At 39.7% G+C, this 20,879-nt stretch overlaps 1 protein-coding gene across 2 annotated transcripts in view; it reads left to right on the top strand.

Annotated features, from left to right (window-relative positions):
* The first annotated feature begins 834 nt into the window (after nt 1-834).
* The window catches only part of ola1 (Obg-like ATPase 1), a 199,251-nt gene continuing 179,206 nt past the window's right edge, over nt 835-20,879 (top strand). Inside the window, exons 1-3 of one of the 2 annotated variants that reach the window (XM_067987569.1) lie at nt 835-945; nt 1,415-1,518; nt 17,895-18,038. In XM_067987569.1, the coding sequence (XP_067843670.1) occupies nt 1,418-1,518; nt 17,895-18,038 (245 nt within the window). In that variant the 5' untranslated portion in view covers nt 835-945; nt 1,415-1,417. The remainder of the gene's footprint in view (nt 946-1,414; nt 1,519-17,894; nt 18,039-20,879) is intronic. The other variant, XM_067987570.1, reaches the window with a different exon arrangement.

Here is a 20,879-nt window from a genome sequence, read left to right as displayed (position 1 = left end):
TGATCAAAGTTTTCAAGATATTAAGGGGAACTGATAAGGTAAATAGAGGGAAACCATTTCTGCTGGTTGGGGAGTCTAGGACTAAGGGACATAGCCTAAAAATTAGAGCCAGGACTTTCAGGAGTGAAGTTAGGAAACACTTCTACACAAAAAGGGCAGTAGAAGTTTGGAACTCTCTTCCACAAACAGCAGTTGATGCTAGCTCAATTGTTAATTTTAAATCTGAAAGTGATAGATTTTTCATACCAAAGGTATTAAGGGATATGAAGCTAAGGCGAGTATATGGCGTGAGGTCACAGATGCTCCATGATCTCATTGAATGGTCGAACAGGCTTGAGGGGCTAAATGGCCTACTCCTGTTCTTATATTCCTATGCTTGAAATGTATTGGCTATGGTTGGATAGGTCAAAGTATTCAGTGCCTAATCTACTTTGTCACCAATGTTTTTTGTTTATAAAGGGGGATATTCCATACTCTAACTTAAGCAGATATTATAAACCGACCACACACATTAGCTTGAAGGTAGATATAATTAACTGTAATACTGAATAAAGCTACAACCTGCCCATACAAATCCGGCCCATTCCTTTTTTATTACATTGCAGAGCTTTAACTTATCTGATAGACAAGCTGAAGTAACGCAAAGAAACAACTTAAGAGCACTGATAGTTTGCCCAACGAGCCATCAGTAGAAGTGTTTCTTTTCTATTTCCTCGCCCTCCCTTTTATCTTCAGTTTCCTCTTCTTTCGCCTGCTACTTTTGCCTAATCTTTAATTGGCCTGATGTCAGCCAATGAGCGGGTGCCGTGTGCGCATGCTCCAGGTTCCGGCTTCTTGCGCCTCTCCCCCTCTGGCCGGTCGGCGTGTGGAGTGTGAGGAGCGGTCGTGCTGATTTGAGCTGTAATTTTCACTTATTCCCGAGTAGAAGAATCGCGATTTTGTCAGGTGAAGACCACACTGTGCTGCTTTCATACTTTATCCACGTATTAACATGGCTGTCTCACCCAGAAGGCGCTTGTTTTATTAAAAATGCTGTTCAGGCCTTCCCTTCTGGTGTTGGTGACTAAGGCCTGCGCCCCACGCGCCTCCAGAAAGCTTCTGATATAAATAAGGATACACGTAGATTTTATTAACGGTACAGACCAGGAGCGGTGTGAGGGCTGAACGAACAGAGCCGCTCTCTTAAAGAGGGACATAACGGAGCTTCACTGGTTGACAGTGGTGAGCTGGTTATAAATAGCATAAGTGCTTTTTGGATGCTGCTCAGTTTGCACAAGTAGAGAGAAATCTACAGATTGCTTATTTCATTAGAGTTTTGACATATCAGTCATAAATTTACCAAGATATTGTAGTATATGTTATTGATTTCTAAAAGTTTATAATATAGCTGTTAATTTGACGTTTTGTGTTTCAGAATATGCCTCCAAAAAAGGGAGATAGTGAACCTAAGTTACCACCCATTATTGGACGATTTGGAACCTCCTTGAAGGTTGGCATTGTTGGATTGCCAAATATTGGGTAAGTTATTTAACTTTTTGTACCAGTTTAACTCGCTGTCTGTGTTATGTTAATGTAAAAAAAAAATTACTGGAGGCTTATTTGTGTTTATGAACCTTGGTTAGACCACACTTGGAATGCTATGAACAGTTCTGGTGTCTCTTATTAAAATGAGAAGTGATTCAGCAGAAGTAAACTGGAAACAGCTCCTTGAAGATAAATCAGTGTCAGAGCAGTGGGAGACATTCAAAGGGGTATTTCAAGGGGTTAAGGGTAAATATGTTCCCACAAAGAAAAAGGGATGGGTTGCCAAATCTAGAGCCCCCTGGATGTCAAGAAGCATTCAGGGTAAGATAAGGCAGAAAAAGAAAGCCTATAATAGACACCAGGAATTCAATACTACGGAAAGCTTAGAGGAGTATAAAAAGTGCAGGTGTGAAGTTAAAAAGGAAATTAGGAAAGCAAAGAGAGGGCGTGAAAAAGTATTAGGTAAAATCAAAGAAAACCCCAAAATGTTTTATAAATACATTAAGAGCAAGAGGATAACTAAGGAAAGAGTAGGGCCTATTAGAGACCAAAAAGGTAAACTATGTGTGGAGGTGGAAGATGTGGGTATGGTTCTTAATACTTTGCATCTGTCTTCACAAAGGAGAGGGATGATACAGGGATTGAAGTTAAGGAGGAGGAGTGTGACATATTGGATGGGATAAATGTAGTTGGAGAGGAAGTATTATGGGGATTAGCATCTTTGAAAGTTGATAAATCACCAGGGCCGGATGAAATGTGTCCCAGGCTGTTAAAAGAAACCAGGGAGGAAATAGCGGAGGCTTTAACAATCATTTTCCAAACTTCACTGGATACAGGCGTAGTGCCAGAGGATTGGAGGACTGCTAACATACCGTTGTTTAAAAAGGGAGCGAAGGATAGACCGAGTAATTACAGGCCAGTCAGCCTAACCTCAGTGGTGGGCAAATTATTGGAATCAATTCTGAAGGACAGGATAAACTGTCACTTAGAAAGGCACAGACATATCAAGGACAGTCAGCACGCATTTGTTAAGGGGAGGTCGTGTCTGACTAACTTGATGGAATTTTTCGAGGAGGTGATAAGGAGGATCGATCAGGGTAATGCAATTGGTGCAGTCTACGTGGATTTTTAGCAGATCGGTCAAAAAAAGTAAAGGCCCATGGGATCCAAGGGAATGTGGCAAATTGAATCCAAAATTGGCTCAGTGACAGGAAGCAAAGGGTAATGGTCGACTTTTTTTTCCGACTGGAAGGCTGTTTCCAGTGGGGTGCTGCAGGGCTAGGTACTAGGTCCTTTGCTTTTTGTGGTAAACGTTAACGATTTGGACTTAAACGTAGGGGGCATGATTGAGAAATTTGCGGATAACACAAAGATAGGCCGTGTGGTTGCTAGTGAGGAGGAAATCTGTAGACTGCAGGAAGATATCAATGGACTGGTCGGATGGGCAGAAAAGTGGCAAATGGAGTTCAATCCGGAGAAGTGTGAGGTAATGCGTTTGGGGAGAGCAAACAAGGCAAGGGAATACACAATAAATGGGAGGATACTGAGAGGTGTAGAGGAAGTGAGGGAACTTGGAGTGCATGTCCACAGATCCCTGAAGGTAGCAGGACAGGGAGATAAGGTGGTTAAGAAGGCATACGGAATACTTTCCTTTATTAGCCGAAGCATAGAATATAAAAGCAGGGGTGTTATGCTGGAACTGTATAAAACACTAGTTAGGCCACAGCTTGAGTACTGCGCACAGCTCTGGTCACCAGAATTGCACTCGAGAGGGTGCAGAGGAGATTTACGAGGATGTTGCTAGGACTGGAGAATTTTAGCTATGATGACAGATTGGATAGGCTGGGATTGTTTTCCTTGGAACAGAGGAGTTTGAGGGGTGATTTGATTGAGGTGTACAAAATAACGAGGGACCTAGATAGAGTGGACAGGAAGGACCTATTTCCCTTAGTGGAGGGGTCAATAACCAGGAGGCATAGATTTAAAGTAATTGGTAGAGGATTAGATCAGAAATGAAGAAAATGTTTTTCACCCAGAGGATGGTGGGGTTCTGGAACTCACTGCCTGAACAGGTGGTAGAGGCAGAAACCCTCTACTCATTTAAAAAAAAATATACCTGGATGTGCACCTGAAGAGCTGTGACCTGCAGGGCTACGGACCACATGCGGGAAAATGGGATTAGGCTGGATGACTTGTTTCTCAGCCAGCGCGGATGCGATGGGCCGAATGGCCTCCTTCTGTGCCGTTAAATTTTCTCTGATTCTAAAAAGGATATAAAGGCACAAAAAAGATTAGGATGATACAAGAACTGAGAGGTTATACCTATCAGGAAAGATTGAACAGGCGTGGGTTCTTTTCTCTAGAAAAAAGATAAGACTGAGGAGTGACATGATAGAGGCCTTTAAGATTATGAAAGGGTTTGATAGGGTAGGCGTAGAGAAGATGTTTCCACTTGCGGGGGAGTCCCGAACAAGAGGCCATGAATATAAGATAGTCACTAATAAATCCAATAGGGAATTCAGGAGAAACTTCTTTAACCAGAGTGTGGTTAAAATGTGGAACTCGCTACCAGAAGGAACAGTTGAGGTGACTAACTTAGATGCATTTAAGGGGAAGCTAGATAAACACATGAGGGAGAAAGGAATGGAGGGAGAGAGGGAGGAGGCTTGTGTGGAGCATAATCACCAGCGTGGACCTGTTGGGCTGAATAGCTTATTTCTGTGCTGTACATTCTATGTAATTGTATGTGTTATGCTGCTAATAGTTTGAGATCAGTACCTTCTTGGACTGATTTGGGCTGGCAGACTTGAATTACACTGGCTCTGCTCTGGCTAGGCAAAGTGCATCAGTCTGCACGTTGGCTTGCACAATGATTGTTAACTTTTAATGTGAACAAAGTGTAAGAGGTCTGCTATTAAGATTAAAAATGAAGTTTAGAAAGTTCCTGAATGGAAGTTGAAAATTCTGTTTATTTACCCCTGTTCTCTAAATAAAACTGTTAACTCTTAAATGGATACATTTCTGAATTGGATTACATTTTTTGTATGTATGGCCCAATTTGGTGTCACTTATTTAATGACTTATTTTGGTAATCTGCATTACAGTAGCTTAATAGTATGATATGGTTAATATTACATTTATAATTAAAGGAAGACTGAAATTATTTTAATGTTGCATTGTATGAAGTTGCCAATTCATTGCATTTTGTTAACAATTTATTGATTTTGTACTGTATAAATGCACATGATTCACTGGGATTGAAGGCAGAAGGACGGAAATGTGCTGTCTTCCCCCTTCTGCCTCTATCATGCTCATTAAAATAATAGTGCAAATATGACGCATAGTTTGAAAAAAAGTGCAAGTGTTGGTAATGCTGTATGTATAGCCTGTTGTTCATTACTATAATAACCCTGTAACCCCACCAGTGTGAGAATATCCTAACATGGTCATAGAAATATATGGGGGTAATCTTTAAAATGTGAATTTTGAATACAAAACAAAGTCTCTGAGGGAAATAGATAGGAGGGAAACTGGTTGAGGGCGAGGTGGCCATATGGAAGCAGCAAGTGGAAGCGATGTGGATGGAGAGTTATGGGTGAGTTAGCAAAGGAGAGAGAGAAGTGTAAAGGGGTTCAGTGGATAATTTAAAGGGGCAGAGGGAGTGATGGGAGTGAGGGTATGGTAGGATTGGTAATGGATAGTGGGAAGGTGAAGGTGTAGGGGAGCATGGGGATGGGGAATAAGTGAGTGATGGAGGGAGTGAATGGGAAGGGAACTGCCGAGTACCACAATTTCTCTGCAGCACTCACCCCAAATATAGCTTGCAGCTGATGGTGTCTCCTTAGCCTGCCACATCATGCTATGCCACCCATCACCTCCCACCTGAAAAGAAAGAAGTGAAAGAGGACAAAGGGAAGAACAAAAAAAATTTATGGGCAAAGAGGCACGTAAGAGAGATGTTATTTTCTGACTGACTTGTGCAATGCTACAGTAGGTCAACTAATATGTTCGGGGTGGGATGGAAAAATCGTCTGGGATTCCTGCTGTCTAGGCTCGTCGATCAAGTATGGTCACTTGGGTGAGGTATCAGAGGATAGTTGGTTACTTGGAATCATACAAGTGTGAATCAGTGCCTTCAGATGAATTAAAGTGCATGGAATTTTATTTGATTGTGAGAGAATGTAACAAAGTTTACTTTGGAATACTCTTTTGTTTACCAGTTATTTTAATAACTTGTTAATTTTCTTCAGTCACAATGCTTTTTTGAGGGGAGTACTTTCTGTACAAAGTGCTCTCACCCCTTAATTATATATAGTGCTGCATATCTTGAGTTTTAGAAAATATCCTCAATTCTACAATTTATGCCAATGCCCATGGAAACTGATCTTCCATGTTTCTACTTCCCTCCTCAGTCACTTGATGTATGTTATGACGAGTACCTGTGCAGGTTCTGGAGTAGTTACTTTTACTTGATGGGATCCTGCAATTTTGACTAACCTGGGTTATGATCTGGTGCCATCTATTCTTGGAGATAAAAATGGTACTAGCTGAATACAGTAGCGAGCTTCTTGGGGCTGGGTGGCTTTGCATTGGTCTCCAGGATGGACTGATGTATGGGCATCCATTAAACGCAATGATACTGCTGGTAAGCATATAAACACACATTACCTGAATGACTAGGGAAGGGACTGGTAGCCTAGTTGTTATGGTAATAAACTAGCGATCCAGAGGATGTGAGTTCAGATACCACCATGACAAGTTATGAAATTAAATTCGATAAACCTGCCAGCAACAGAAAATGACCATGAAAGCTGGTTCACTAATGCTCTTCCAGAAAGGTAACCTGCCACGCTTACCCAGTCTGGCCTACATGTGACTCCATACCCACACTACTTGATTGTTTCTTAATGCCTCCTAGGCAACTAGGGATGGGCAATAAATTCTGCCTTAACCACATCTCTAACTTTTTTTCGAATAAGGAAGGAAAGGTTACAAAGAATGTACAGCACAGAAACAGGCCATTTGGCCCAACAGGTCCATGCTGGTGTTTAGGCTCCACGTGAACCTCCTCCCACCCTTCATCTAACCCCATCAACATATCCTTCTATTCCCTTCTCCCTTGTGTATATCTAGCTTTCCCTTAAATGCATCTATGCTAGTCACCTCAACTACTCCTTGTGGATGTGAGTTCCACATTCTTACCACTCTCTGGGTGAAGAAGTTTCTCTTGAATTCTCTATTGGATTTGTTAGTGACTATTTTAGATACAGTCGTGGAACATGATTCCATTGAATGAGTGTCTGTTTCGAGTCTTTACGTGGCTCGTCCATCTGGTAAAATCCGGTTACACAACAGCCGGGGGTGGGGGGGCAGCGGGTACTGGGATGGGGAAGAGTAGGGGGGGCTGTTGTTGTGGGAAAGTCCTATCACTGAGTCTCAAAATTTCACCAAGCGTTGAAGTCCAACCACACAGAGAGCAAATCGGGTCTATTTGTCGTTAGGCTAGTGGCAATATATGCCTAGTACCCATGTCATCATCAATGTTTGTGCATTTAATTACTTTAATGAATGTAATACCAAATTATACCTGCCAAAGAAACACAGTAAAGTACATTAATCATTTACATTATACTACTAACAACAAAAACTTTAAACAATAAGTATAACAGGAGAACTAAGATAGACTATTAGTGTTGTCTTTGACTACTAGAATCTACTTTTCACTCATAACTAAGCATCCATAAAGATTTGTAGGACTTCTAGTGTCAATTGCAGTGTTAATCTTGATGTTTGACGTTTGACATGCAAAGGTCTTGTAGCGGTTGATCTTTTAAAAATTTCATCAGGGTGTTGTTCTGTTCTAACCATTTTCCTCTTGCACCTATTACGAAACCAAAGAATTTAATATTGTCTCCTCCTGTCAATTTTCTGATTGCGGGCTCCAGCATTTTATATTTCTCTTGTTTCTCAATCCAAGCCTTTTCTAATGATTTATCATTGTTCTTGTAATGGATTGTGACGTCTACTACAGCTACATCTTTGTTTTTTAGGAATAGGACATCAGGTTTCCATAGAGCCCCATCGGTTCATTTAAGTCTTGGCTCTGTCAATGATGCCCATCCATAGATACTTGCTTTGTTTTTAAGTTTTTCTAGGATTTTGTTGTGACTCTTAATTCGAGCATTTTGTACTGAGAGGCATTTCCCTGAGGTGTGCAATTGTCTCATTTGACAATTCACATTTTCTGCACAATTTTGTTGATTTGACTATCTTATATTTATGGCCCCTAGTTCTGAGCTCTCCCACAAGTGGAAACATCTTCTGTACGTCTACCTTATCAAACCCTTTCATAATCTTAAAGGCCTCTGAGGTCAGCCCTCAGTCTTTTTTCTAGAGAAAGACCCCTAGTCTATTCATTCTTTCCTGATGGGTCTCATTTCTGGTATCATCCTAATAAATCTTTTTTGCACCTTCTCCAGTGCCTCTCTATCCTTTTTATAGTGTGGAGACCAGAACTATTCACAGTACTCCAAATGTGGTCTAACCAAGGTTTTGTACAAGAACATAAGAAATAGGAGCAGGGTTAGGCCATACAAGTTTAGCACAACTTCTCTGCTTTTCAATTCTTTCCCTCTAGAAATGAACCCCAGTGCTTGGTTTGATTTTTTTTTAATGGATTTATTAACCAATGCTGCTACTTTTAGTGATTTGTGTGTCTGTGCTCCATAATCCCTTTGCTCCTCTACTCCGTTTAGACTCTTATTTTTTGGCCGCAAAATAAATCAAGTAGGCCCACAACCTTTGTAATCACTAACTTCAGGGAAGTTGGAGTTAAGGGTCAGTACTGTAGGATTGACCCTTACTACCCTAGTAAGTTAGTAGCTACCCCATTGCACTGATTTAGTTACGTAATATTGGCCCAGAATTTACTGTAGCAGGACAATGAATGACACTCGCCGTTAGTTAAGTTTGCCGTTGGCCGTTTAATCTCTGTTTTGTGCTGGAAGTGTGAGATGAAAATGGCGCGGCACCCTCTACAGGGCATCTGGGCTCCGAGTGAACAGGGCAAGCAACTGTGTATCTCCTCAACCAATCAAATTGAAAGAGTGTGAAAGTAGCAGTGCAAGGACTGAGAAGGAAGTGTAAATTTAGAATGGTGAATTCAATGTCAAATCAGGTACAGAAAGTGAAATTGAGAGAGATTGGATTAAGAGGAAAAAATGAGATAAAGATAAAGTTTTAAACAAAAATTATTTTTAAACTTAAAAAAAATCTCCAACAATAATTAAAACCTGAAGGAATAAGACTCTACACTTGTAATAGTTAATTTTCAGTGCCAGAGAGGTTGACTGGCAGTAATTAACAGTTACCATGCCGTTAAAAGGGTACTTAGACTTTAAATGACTTAACTTTCTGTGACGAGTTTAATTCATATCTACTGTGCAAATACAGGAACTTCACGTTATTCATTGCATTTCAATGCTGAGGCAGACAGCCAGATGCTGTTTTCACGGAGCTAATGGCGAAGCGGCGCATCTGCACTCGCTTGAAGTTGCTGTACGATTTGTGCATAAATAACGGTGAGCGATATTAGCCTAACTGTTATTTTGACAGAAAATTCTGGGCCATTATGTTTATAGTGCCTTCTACACGTGCAGTACCTTTGGAATCTTGAGACCATTCAGCATTTTTAACAAGTTTTGCTATTTAACGATAAATTTATTATATGTACGTTCTAGAATCAGAATAATTTGGAGTATAGAAGTTTCTCTGCTGGTTACAGGCTAGTAAGCTGGGAGGCACAAAACTGAAGTGTTATAGCATCTCCACTGGCAGTGGTGTAATTACAGTGTGACAGTTTACATGGGCAGTTCCCATTGTAAATATGGACATACAAATTTATAATGGGGAAATTTGACAGGCAATGCACACAGCTTTGAGATGTTTTAATTCACTAGATATGGATTTGTTTAAAATAGTTTTTAGAGTATCCCTATATTTTTGGAATATGGTGACTAATGTTCCAAAGTTTTAGTTTGAGTTAGCTGTGGATAAAATTCAGTAATATTCAAGTAATTTTCTACCCAAATCTCAAGCATAAATCATGTATAAAGGGCTTCTCCCTCCCACCTATTGTATGTATAAATAAATAAACCTTTTTTTTAGCTGATTAATTTTTTGGGAGCACTTTTTCTTATTAAAATGCAGAATGCATATTAGATTTGTATATAAGAGGCAAGGAAGGGGGAGCCATTGTAATGTATGACGAGTTGACTGTGGTGGTATTTACAGTAGGTCTAAAAGTATGCAATTTTTTTACAGGACAGCGAACAATGAAATTAGCTTACAGAGTTGTATTGAGTTATGTGGTGTGCTTATTTGTTTCATTACAATGCTTGTTTTTGTCTGTGAACCATTTTCAGACTGGTATGCAAGTCTTATTCTAGAGCATAGTATTGGTTTACACTGCAGTGGAACCTTGACTATCTCTGCTCCCATTATCCTCTTTCATCTGCAGAAATTTGGGCTGGAGCTGGGCTTTGGTTGGGTATTAATGGGGGTTGGGTTGGGACTTCTAAAGAAGCCATACAGTACTGGAGCACTGTTTGGCATGGGGAAGACAGTTCGCATAAGAATTGGTGGAAGTCAGGGCTGTCGGCACTCAGGTGAACAACCATTTTTAAAATCGGGAAAGGGTTGACTCTTGATTATCTGCTCATAGACTGCTGTCATGGTGGATAATTAAGGTTCTATTATATGTCCTTTCTCTCCTCCCTCCCCTCCCCCTCCCCCACCCCCCACCCCCCACTTCCAGTGTTCAAAGTAAAATTACAATAGATACAAAATGTTTCCCAATTTTACAATTGAGTTTATTACTGCTTTTAAATACCACAGTTGAAAATGTACATTTTTTTCACTGATAAGTTACAGCTCTAAGGTTAGTTTTATGCAAAATGGTGGTACTCAAGTGATAACCCCGTCACCTATCAACCTTTTCCGCTCCAACTTCTCCTGTCTCTTTTTAAAACTCCTCACCCCTGGTAACAGCTAGTGAATCTATGCTGCTTTTCCATTGCTTTTATATCTTTCCTTTAATGGGGTGTCTAGAACTGTACATAATATTGCAACTGCATAATAGTCTGATGTTGCAACATTTTGTTCAGTCTTTGAACACTTCGCGTCAGAGTGAATGCAGTTAACATTTCCAAGTAAGTGTATTGTGTTTGTGCATTCATCTTGCACTTAAAACTGATGTGCTGTGTATAGATATCAAAAATGAATATGAGAATAACTACAGATGTCGTGATTGTTATTCTGATGCAAATCATTAGCCTTATTTTCCAGGATGTGGTTGATAGGAACAATGTGGCACCTTGTAAGGGAAAACTCCATCATTGTTCATTACCATTTCACATCAGCAACGGGGAAGGCTTTTGCATTTTATGTGTCATTTCTTGACAACATCATTTCCAAAGTGCCAAGGTCCTGACAGTGTTTTGACATTTACACACTTCGTTCTTCTGTTGTTGATGGGTCATATGGTACAATAGTTTACTGGTAAATGAATTGAGAGGTCAAAAGTTCATTTCCTAAACTGCCACAAAATTATGTGCATTGATGCATAGTTTTCTGGTAATACAACTGAGGCACTCTGCTTTTATTTTAAATTGAAGTGTGTGTAGAATATTATGGGATTTTAGTCAGCATTAAGGTTTCCACCAAATGTGGGTGAACCTTGCAGGAAAAATATATTTCTTATACATGGCTCTTTTTAATCAGAATAAAATCGGCTATGATATGACAGGTGTGATAGCAGACAATGCATTACAGAATAAGTGGTTCCCGTTAAAGAAAAGAATGGTTGTTTGCCTCTACTGCTGTCTGAATGTGGCAGAGTTTTTAATACTTTTGGCTGCATCATTCAACTTATCAGATTATAGTTATGAATGAATTTCACTGAACCATTCCTGATATGGGCACATATGGAACGTATTGAATTAATCATTAAAATGAGCAAAATCTGATCTGCTGGGGGGCCAAAAATAACTGTTGCTGTGGGTATTGTAATTACTTTTCTGTAAATTACTATGATTGCAGAAGCTGAAATTAGCTATGTTAATTTTTCAAGTCTTTAGGGCGAGTCTTTACATCTGTCATATACGGTAGTAAATGGTAGTGGAATAGACACATCTCAGTATAATCTGACTTAAAATGTGACTTTTTAATTTACAAATGCAAACAGACACCAGTTCTGATTTCTATTTTGCCACCACAATAAGCTGTGTTGTTGGAAGCAATCATTGGCAGTCAAAAACACATGGCTGTAAAATTGCTTTCTGCTCATGCCTTAACTGCAGTTGACAATTTGAGGCATTTACTGGTGCTTGGTTCCTTTACCTACCTGTTGAGAACTGTACACCTGCCATCATATCACATTTGAAACATCATGGTGTTTCTAGTAGGGAGGCAAATCTATGAGTATGCACAGCTGCATTTGAAAGCAGTTCTGTACTGTAAATACAGTGTTAACAAAACCCTTCATATTGATATTCAGTAAGGTAGCACTGAAAGTGAGGGGGTTTATTTATAGCATTTTCTATCATTTACTGTTTTTAATTGACTCACTTGTAAAGAAAATAAGGAAAAGCCAGTGTCTATCTTTATTTTCTAATAGCTTTGACATGAAATTATGTATTTTGTGATATTATGATCCTTTTATCTACACAAACGCTGTTTAACTTTGCTTTCTCATTTTTTTCCGTTTTCCTGTCAAGTTTCATACTTGTCAGTGATGTTTCAGTGCTGAATATTGGAACAATTTTGGCACCCAGTATCCGAATAAAGCAATCCTAAATCGGATATTGTGTGGGCTAGATTCAAAGTAAAGCTCTCTCTGCTTTTTAGTAATCTGTTTTAGCCCCAAGTTTGAAGAACATAACACATCAGAGGGATCGTGGCCAATTGCATGCTATGAACCTATCGTCACTTGATTTTCTCTATTTTGCTAGTTCCCACACCTTTTTAATTTTTCTTTATTGTACTTACTTCAATTTAACATACAAGAAGAAAACTTGTCATTGAGTGGTCAGATACTAGGGACATTTTCTGACAAAAGGTCGACGACCTGAAACCTTAACTCACTTTCTTTCGTCACAGATGCTGCCTGACTTGCTGAATATTTCCAGCACTTTGTTTTTATTTCAGATTTCCAGCATCTGCAGTATTTTGCTTTTGTGTCTTGTTCATTATTTGGTAGGCCTAACCTATTGGATCAATATTATATCCAGTGGGACTAAGAAGTATTCTTGCAATTAATTTCACTTTTTAAACAAAAAAGTAGTGTACTCTTTCTGGTATTTGGAGCAGTAGGTAGTATTTTTTAATTCAAAGAAAAAATGAATGCAATCAAATTATGTTGGAAAAGTCACCAGGACCAGATGGAATGCATACAAACTTTTGCTTAGGGTTAACTTGTATGGTTCCAGATGACTAGAAGATAGCCAGTGTTTCAAACCTTTAAAATGTCACAGTTGTGATTATGGGAATGCGCTTGGTTGTTTTGTCATCTTAGGAAATTCCTGGACATTTGTATGGTGGAAATCTTTCTATTTGGAGGGCTGTTCCTGAGTCCTACTCTATTCCCCCATGTGTTGAACAAAGATGTGGATGATGGACTGGGGTGGACAAATGTAAGGAATCTTACAACACCAGGTTATAGTCCAACAAATTTATTTTAAAATCACAAGCTTTCGGAGATTATCCCCTTCGTCAGGTGAATGAGTGAAAAGGTTCTCAAATCGCTTATCTTATACTAGGCTGGGACAGCATCACACCAATCAAAAGGTGTTGTTGTTGTTCAAACAGGCCAGTCACGGAGAACAGCACGTCCCAGTACACTGGATATACATTGTGTCAATTACACAGACAGACAGAAAGAAACCCAAGTGGCAGAGAGAGAGAGAGAATATTAAAAACATAACTTTTTCCCTTTTTGCTGGTGGGGTTACGTGTAGCGTGACATGAACCCAAGATCCTGGTTGAGGCCGTCCTCATGGGTGCGGAACTTGGCTATCAACTTCTCGACAATTTTGCGTTGTCGTGTGTCTCGAAGGCCGCCTTGGAGAACGCTTACCCGAAGATCGGTGGCTGAATGTCCTTGACTGCTAAAGTGTTCCCCGACTGGGAGGGAACCCTCCTGTCTGGCGATTGTGAGACAGGAGGGTTCCCTTCCAGTTGGGGAACACTTTAGCAGTCAAGGACATTCAGCCACCGATCTTCGGGTAAGCGTTCTCCAAGGCGGCCTTCGAGACACACGACAATGCAAAATCGTCGAGCAGAAGTTGATAGCCAAGTTCCGCACCCATGAGGACGGCCTCAACCGGGATCTTGGGTTCATGTCACGCTACACGTAACCCCACCAGCAAAAAGGGAAAAAAAAGTTATGTTTTTAATATATTTTCTCTCTCTCTCTCTCTCTCTCTCTGACATTTGGGGTATCTTTCTGCCTGTCTGTGTAATTGACACAATGTATATCCACTGTGCTGTTCTCCGTGACTGGCCTGTTTGAACAACAACGACACCTTTTGATTGGTGTGATGCTGTCCCAGCCTAGTATAAGATATGCGATTTGAGAACCTTTTCACTCATTCACCTGACGAAGGGAATAATCTCCGAAAGCTTGTGATTTTAAAATAAATTTGTTGGACTATAACCTGGTGTTGTAAGATTCCTTACATGTGTTGAACAAAGAGGCACAACTAAGTTGCATACTCCTAGACTGCACCAGTGCCAATGTGTGTCATTCTGACATGCACCTTGCAAAATGCAGCTTAAAGCTGCCTCTTTCTCCTATATTTACAAGGCTAGACAGCGAAGGTGAGAGTTTAGAAATAGGAACCTGTGGCTCACTTTGTGAATAGGCAGGCTTGCTGTCAATTTCTGCTGCTTTAAAGATGCATTCAGTTTTCAGATTTTTGCCCCACAGAGGTTTTTGAATTGAAATTAAATCTAGGGGCAAAACAAGTTCCACTGTGCTCTGATTCGTGTTTTCCCCATCTTTGCTGCACTCTACTGAATGTCCCTTCTCAATGTGCTATGTTCTGCTGAATATTTCTTCCCCCACCCCCCCATTATCCTGCACGCTGAATTCTGCACCCTCTGCTTTGCTGAGTTATGTTCAGCATCCCCCTGCCTCGTTCCCTGCCTTAGAAGAAACTGTACTTTTAAAAAAAAATCACAGCTGCATTCTAGATGCCATACAAACTGTCAGCAACACTGCAGGGAATCTCTCTCTATCTCTCAAAAAAAATGAAGTGGATGAAAAAATGGAACCTGCTGTTGAAAATTGAATGGTAAATGTTTCGGTGATTCCTTTATTTAAGGCTTCACATATGGAGTATTTCTTCTTCAAAATACCAAGAATTACAATTATTTTCTTTTAGAATTTATAATATCTCTTAACCTTGCTTCCCTGATTGAGACTTCCATCTCAATTATATCAAAGTCATTAGTTTTGCCTTTGATAACTTTTGGGGATGGCATATTGCTCATGTTATCCTTGTGAAAACTTGGAGAAAGCAGTCATTCAGAATGTTTACTATTTATGCTTGCCCTTGTCCTCTGTTTCCAGCCCATTTGCATCCTTTTTAGTTCTCACCTCTGACTGCCTTCTTACTATTGAAATATTAAAAGAATTACTCCTACTTTGTGTCTGCAGCTATGCTTTTTTCTTTGCCCCTCAGATCACCTTTTTAACATGCTTATGCATGGCCTTGTGTTCACCCCAGTGAACCCCTTTCACTTTCTCCATGCAGGATTTTTGGAGGGCATTTTTTCTTTCATTTTGGATTTGTTTATTGATCCATTTAGGATTCATTGATCTGTCTATTTAATCCGAGCTTGCTCAACATTGTGCCTGTAAAAGTTCCAGTTCTCTACTGAAATGTTGTTGAATAGTCACCTCCAATCAATTTGCTTAAGTTATCCCTTCATTTCTCTGAAATTAGCCTTTTTAAAATTATGTACCTAATTCCTGGTCTTTGGTGTTTTTCTGAATCCTAGATCATGTTAAACTTAATTATTCTGTGCTCGCTATCCCCCAAGGATGCCATGAATTTTGTACTTTGTCTAGGTCATTTACAAATTCTAGGTCAATATATGACCACTACCTCGCATGACTCATCTAATGCTAAAGGAAACTAGGCAAGAGATTTGTGATACATTGAGGGAATCACTGGACACCAGAGAGATACCAGTAGATTGGAAATGGGACAACATGGTGCCCATACTCAGAATGGGCCAGAAAATCGGATTCTGGCCACTATAGACCCATTAGTCTCACTTTCATCCCAGTGAAATAATCAAATTGGTTAATGGTTAAATTTGAATATCTGTACAATAATAACCTAGTAGACAGTAGCCAACACGCATTCAGATAGGGAAGATCATTCCTGAAGAACCTCCTCGACTTGTTTGAGGAAGTAACGTTCCAAGTGTACTGTACAAACTCCTATGACGTAGTGTACCTGAACTTTCAAAAGACATTTAACAAAATCTTATTTGAAAGGCTATTAGTTGAGCTCAGAGCTGTGGGAATTCAGAGTAAAGCCTGGAAATTAATAAGAAATGGTCTGAAGGGTAGAAAACAATGTCTACTTGTTTGTAGTTATGTTGAAGGAAAAGTGGGCAACACATGTACTCTTTTTGAATGTTGTTAAACCTAACTGTTCTAGTAAACTTTGCAGCTCTATGTTGGTTGGATATTTTGAGCGCTATCAACAAAGCCAAAAGAATGTTGAATTATATAGCCAAAACAGTCAGATGAAGTCATGACCATACCTTGAGTTCTGGTCACCAAGACACTAGGGTGACATTCAAACACTGGGGGCAATGTAGAGAAGAGCCACGAGGCTGATCTCAGTCTTAGAGGTCTCATTTATGAGGAAAGTCTGGAGAAACGTGGGCACCAGCATTGAAAGGAAACATCTGAGAGAAGTGATCTTAAAACAGTATTCAAGATTGTAAATGGTTTTGAAAAGGTAAACTTGGAAAATTTCTTTTCTTTACATTAAATTATGACAGTAGAACAAGGTGGTCACTGATTTAAACTAGCAAAAGGCAAATTTAGGACCGATACCAGGAGGCTCTCACACAGTGATCAACTCATGGTCCGATAGAACGGTGGAAATGAATACCCTGGAATCATTTAAGCATTAATTAGATGAGCTGAATAGACTCCCTCATCTGTAATTATATTGTGATCTTGCAGTTGGCAATTCACTAGCAGGGGGCATAAAATCAGGATTATCATTATAAGAACAAAGGGGGAAGTTACAAAAACACTTTGGAGGTTATTAGAACACTGCTTTACCGCAAGTGGCTATTGAGGCAGAGGCTATCATTTGAAAGGAAATTGGATAAGTATTTGGAAAGGAAGAATAAAAAAGGACATTGGCGAAAAGCAAGGAAATAGAGTAGATAGCTCTGGCTGAAGAGTCAGCAGTGCTAAAAGTACAGTGGGTTGATTTGTTGCCTCCTGTGTTGTAATTCCTATGATCTGTACCATTGTTCCCACATAAGTCATCCTTACGGTTCCTCTGACTGATCCCATGATTGCTAAAGACTGGGTTGAGATTGCCCAAATTCATATGAATAATTTTCAACTTCGCTGCTTGGGCAGTAACCTGGTGGAGCGGATCTCCCGTCCGTTGTAGAACCTGCCCGATTTCATTCCATTGATTTTAATGGACTGAAAATCGGGTGGGTGACGTGCCCCACCAGGTTATCCTTTGCTCTCTCTCTTCCTCTTACTCAAAACTTTGGTTCTAAATTAGCAGTTTCATTCAAGCTGGCTGCAAGTGTAGCACAAAGTGCCTTTTTGAGGTTACAGAAGGATATTACTGGGCCAGTGTTGAGGAAGTTTTATTGTGCTTCTAACCAGCAGTAAACCTCCCCTGGAAGTGCTGACATTGAGGGCAGAAAATAGAAAAGTATTCAATTCTTTAGTACTGGCATCCCTCACCTTGAGCACAAAATAAATCTCGTAACACTCCTCGCATCTCTGGAAATATTCACTTCAGCTGCAGGGTTCTGTAACACTTAGACTCCACTAGTACTGTAGTAGGTTTCTCTCTTACTATAACCTATTCAGAATTGTCTAGAAATTTCTCTTGTAAAATTGCAGACTCTCAAACTGGTCCCAATCTCTTTAGATCTTTGAACTAGCTGGTATTTGTATGCTGGACTTTCTGCCTTACAAGAAATTGATGGGTATTCATTCGTAAATACTGTATGTTACTTCACTGTATCAAGTAAGTGTAAGGAAGTAACATTCCCTGAAAAGCTGGTTAACATTTATTTCTGTGAAACAGGAAATCTACGTTTTTTAACGTTCTAACAAAGAGCCAGGCAGCTGCAGAAAACTTTCCCTTCTGTACTATTGATCCCAATGAAAGCAGAGTGCCAGTTCCAGATGAACGGTTTGATTTTCTCTGCCAGTACCACAAACCTGCCAGGTATGTTGATTTATTTTACTTGCACATCAATACTCCTCTGGAAAAAATTTTTAAGTTAGGAAGGAGATTTTAGAAAATTAACATTTTTATGTTGTAAAAGTAACTCTCCAGATCAAGATTTGATAAGTAACTTCTCTGTGGACATTGAATAAAAATACATTCTGGAACTTTTTAATTATTTGTACCTTAAAGTAACTTGCGTGCTGTTTTATTGAATTGCTGTTTTCTTTGGATGTTTTTTGAAAATCTCCAATTATACCTACAGAAATTATACCTTGTTACACTAATTTGTAGCCACATTTCCAAAAATTCTAGTAGATTTTCATCAAGCTTGATGTGATCCTTTTTCTCAGTGCTCATTGCACTTGGGCAATGTTTTGCATGATCATACAGTTTTAATTTAATGCCTTCATTGTAGTGGCTTCACACACACACACACACACACACACACACACACACACACACACACGCTTTCTCCAAGCCGGCTGCTCATACAGATGTCACCACATCTGTTTTTCCCATAGACCAGGAGAAAAACATGTTGATTCTCTAATGGCCATTAACTGATGGTCTTTCTTTCTGATTTTGCAATAACGTCATAATAGCCTCTGCTAGTACTATTTGTCAGAATTTTTATTCTTTCTCACATTCATCTATTTTGCAATATGATAAACCTAACTGGCTATATTTGCACATTAAAGAAGCACTTCAGCTTGGAGGAGCTCTCAAGCCACAGGGTGGCTCCTGAAGGAAATAAGAAAAATGTCACGGTACAGTCGAAATCAGATTTCATTTTAACTAAATGGGGCTTGCCATACTTAGAGGTTACTAGTATTACATAGAATGTACAGCACAGAAACAGGTCCATGCCAGTGTTTATGCTCCACACAAGCCTCGTCCCTCTCTACTTCATCTAATCCTATCAGCATATCCTTCTATTCCTTTCTCCCTCAGGTGCTTATCTAGCTTCCCCTTAAATGCATCTACGCTAGTTGCCTCAACTACTCCTTGTGGTAGCGAGTTCCACATTCTAGCCACTCTCTGGGTAAAGAAGCTTCTCCTGAATTCCCTATTGGATTTATTAGTGACTGTCTTATATTTATGACCCCTAGTTCTGGTCTCCCCTGCAAGTGGGAACATCTTCTCTACATCTAACCTATCAAGCCCTTTCATAATCTTAAGGACTTCTATCAGGTCACCCCTCAGTCTCTTTTTCTAAAGAAAAAAGCCGTGGTTTGTTTAACCTTTCCTGATAGGTATAACCTCTCAGTTCTGGTATCATCCTAGTAAATCTTTTTTTTGCACCTTCTCCAGTGCCTCCATATTCTTTTTATAATACGGAGACCAAAACTGTTCACAGTACACCAAGTGTGGTCTAACCAAGGCTCTGTATAATTTTAACATAACTTCTCTGCTTTTCAATCCTATCCCTCTGGAAATGAACCCCAGTACTTGGTTTGCTTTTTTAAATGTCCTTGTTAACCTGCGTTGCTACTTTTAATGATTTATGTATCTGTACCCACCCCCCGATCCATCTGGTCCTCTACCCCATTTAGAATCTTATTTTCCAAGGAGTATGTGGCCTCCTACATGTTAATTGTAGCATTAACGAATATTATTATCCATTTAATAGTGAAATGGAATTTATCAGTGACCTCGGGATATCTCAAAACACCCCATAGCCAATGAACTACTTCTGAAATGTAGTTACTATTGTAACAGAGAGAAACGTGATAGCCAATTTGTTCACGGCAAGGTCCCAAAAACAGCAATGAAATAAATGACCAGACTAAATTAAATAAATGTTTAGCATATTGAAGACACTTTGTTTCATTGTAGAGTTCTGTGGTCAATGTTGTCCAATACATTAGCCACTAACCACATGTGGCAAATTGGGAATACAATTGTGGCAAATTGCATTTGATAAACTTTTTAAAAAAAAATGAGTGGGCACATGATCTCAATACTCGTATTCACACGGCGTATGAATTTTGTTCAGGTTTTGGGATATTAGTGCTAGGGAATAGAATACTTTCCAGTTCAGGATCAGGCACCCTCACGTGAGCACTCTGTGCCATGCGTCGACAATGTGCCTCCGACCCAACCTCAAGAACACTCCCTACTGCACTAATGTGAAATTTTCCATTTTCCACTGTGGCCATCCTTTGGTCCCTCTGAAATTGGGAATTGGTGTCAAATTAGCTGGTTTTGTGTTTGGGTTGATGCATATTAGGAACTTGAATGACTCAATCATTTCATGTAGGATCCTTGCAGCCAATGTAGATTTGAACCTGTATCTCAGTGCCTAATCCAATAAACCAGCCAGCTATCAGAGAAACCTTTTATTGAAATGTTTGATCCTGAATTTGGCATGGGATTTTAAAAAGTGTCTTGTATATTTCACCAACTTACCTCTACAAGAATTCTTAAAACTGTGTAAGTTGCCATATATTTTTTAGGCAAATTTCATAACATTTTTCAAATTATAGACCTGAAGTGAATTTTTAAAGTCTTTTTTCTCCCCCTCTTCCTTTCTGCTTCCTGCTGCCAATTTTCTCTCCTTTCCTCCCCATTCCTGAGGGGTCCTGGCTCTTCATGAGGCACTGTTTCATGGGCATTGACCATTCTTTGGTACATTTTTCAGGTATGAGACTAGACGTTGGAGTGTCAGCAGGCTTTGTGATGATTCTGGCCCAGCTACCCGTACTCTTGTGCTTGTCACAGAAGGCAATTTCCATAGGCAGGCCCAAGCCTACTGTGGACTGAATCTTAACCTTATGTATCTAGTGAATGGATGTAGCATGCCTCAGGGCTAGGTTTTACTGGAAATGATACAGAATG

Source organism: Heptranchias perlo, chromosome 7 (genome assembly GCF_035084215.1).
Source record: "Heptranchias perlo isolate sHepPer1 chromosome 7, sHepPer1.hap1, whole genome shotgun sequence".
Classification (NCBI taxonomy): domain Eukaryota; kingdom Metazoa; phylum Chordata; class Chondrichthyes; order Hexanchiformes; family Hexanchidae; genus Heptranchias; species Heptranchias perlo.
This window is presented reverse-complemented; position numbering and strand designations above follow the sequence as displayed.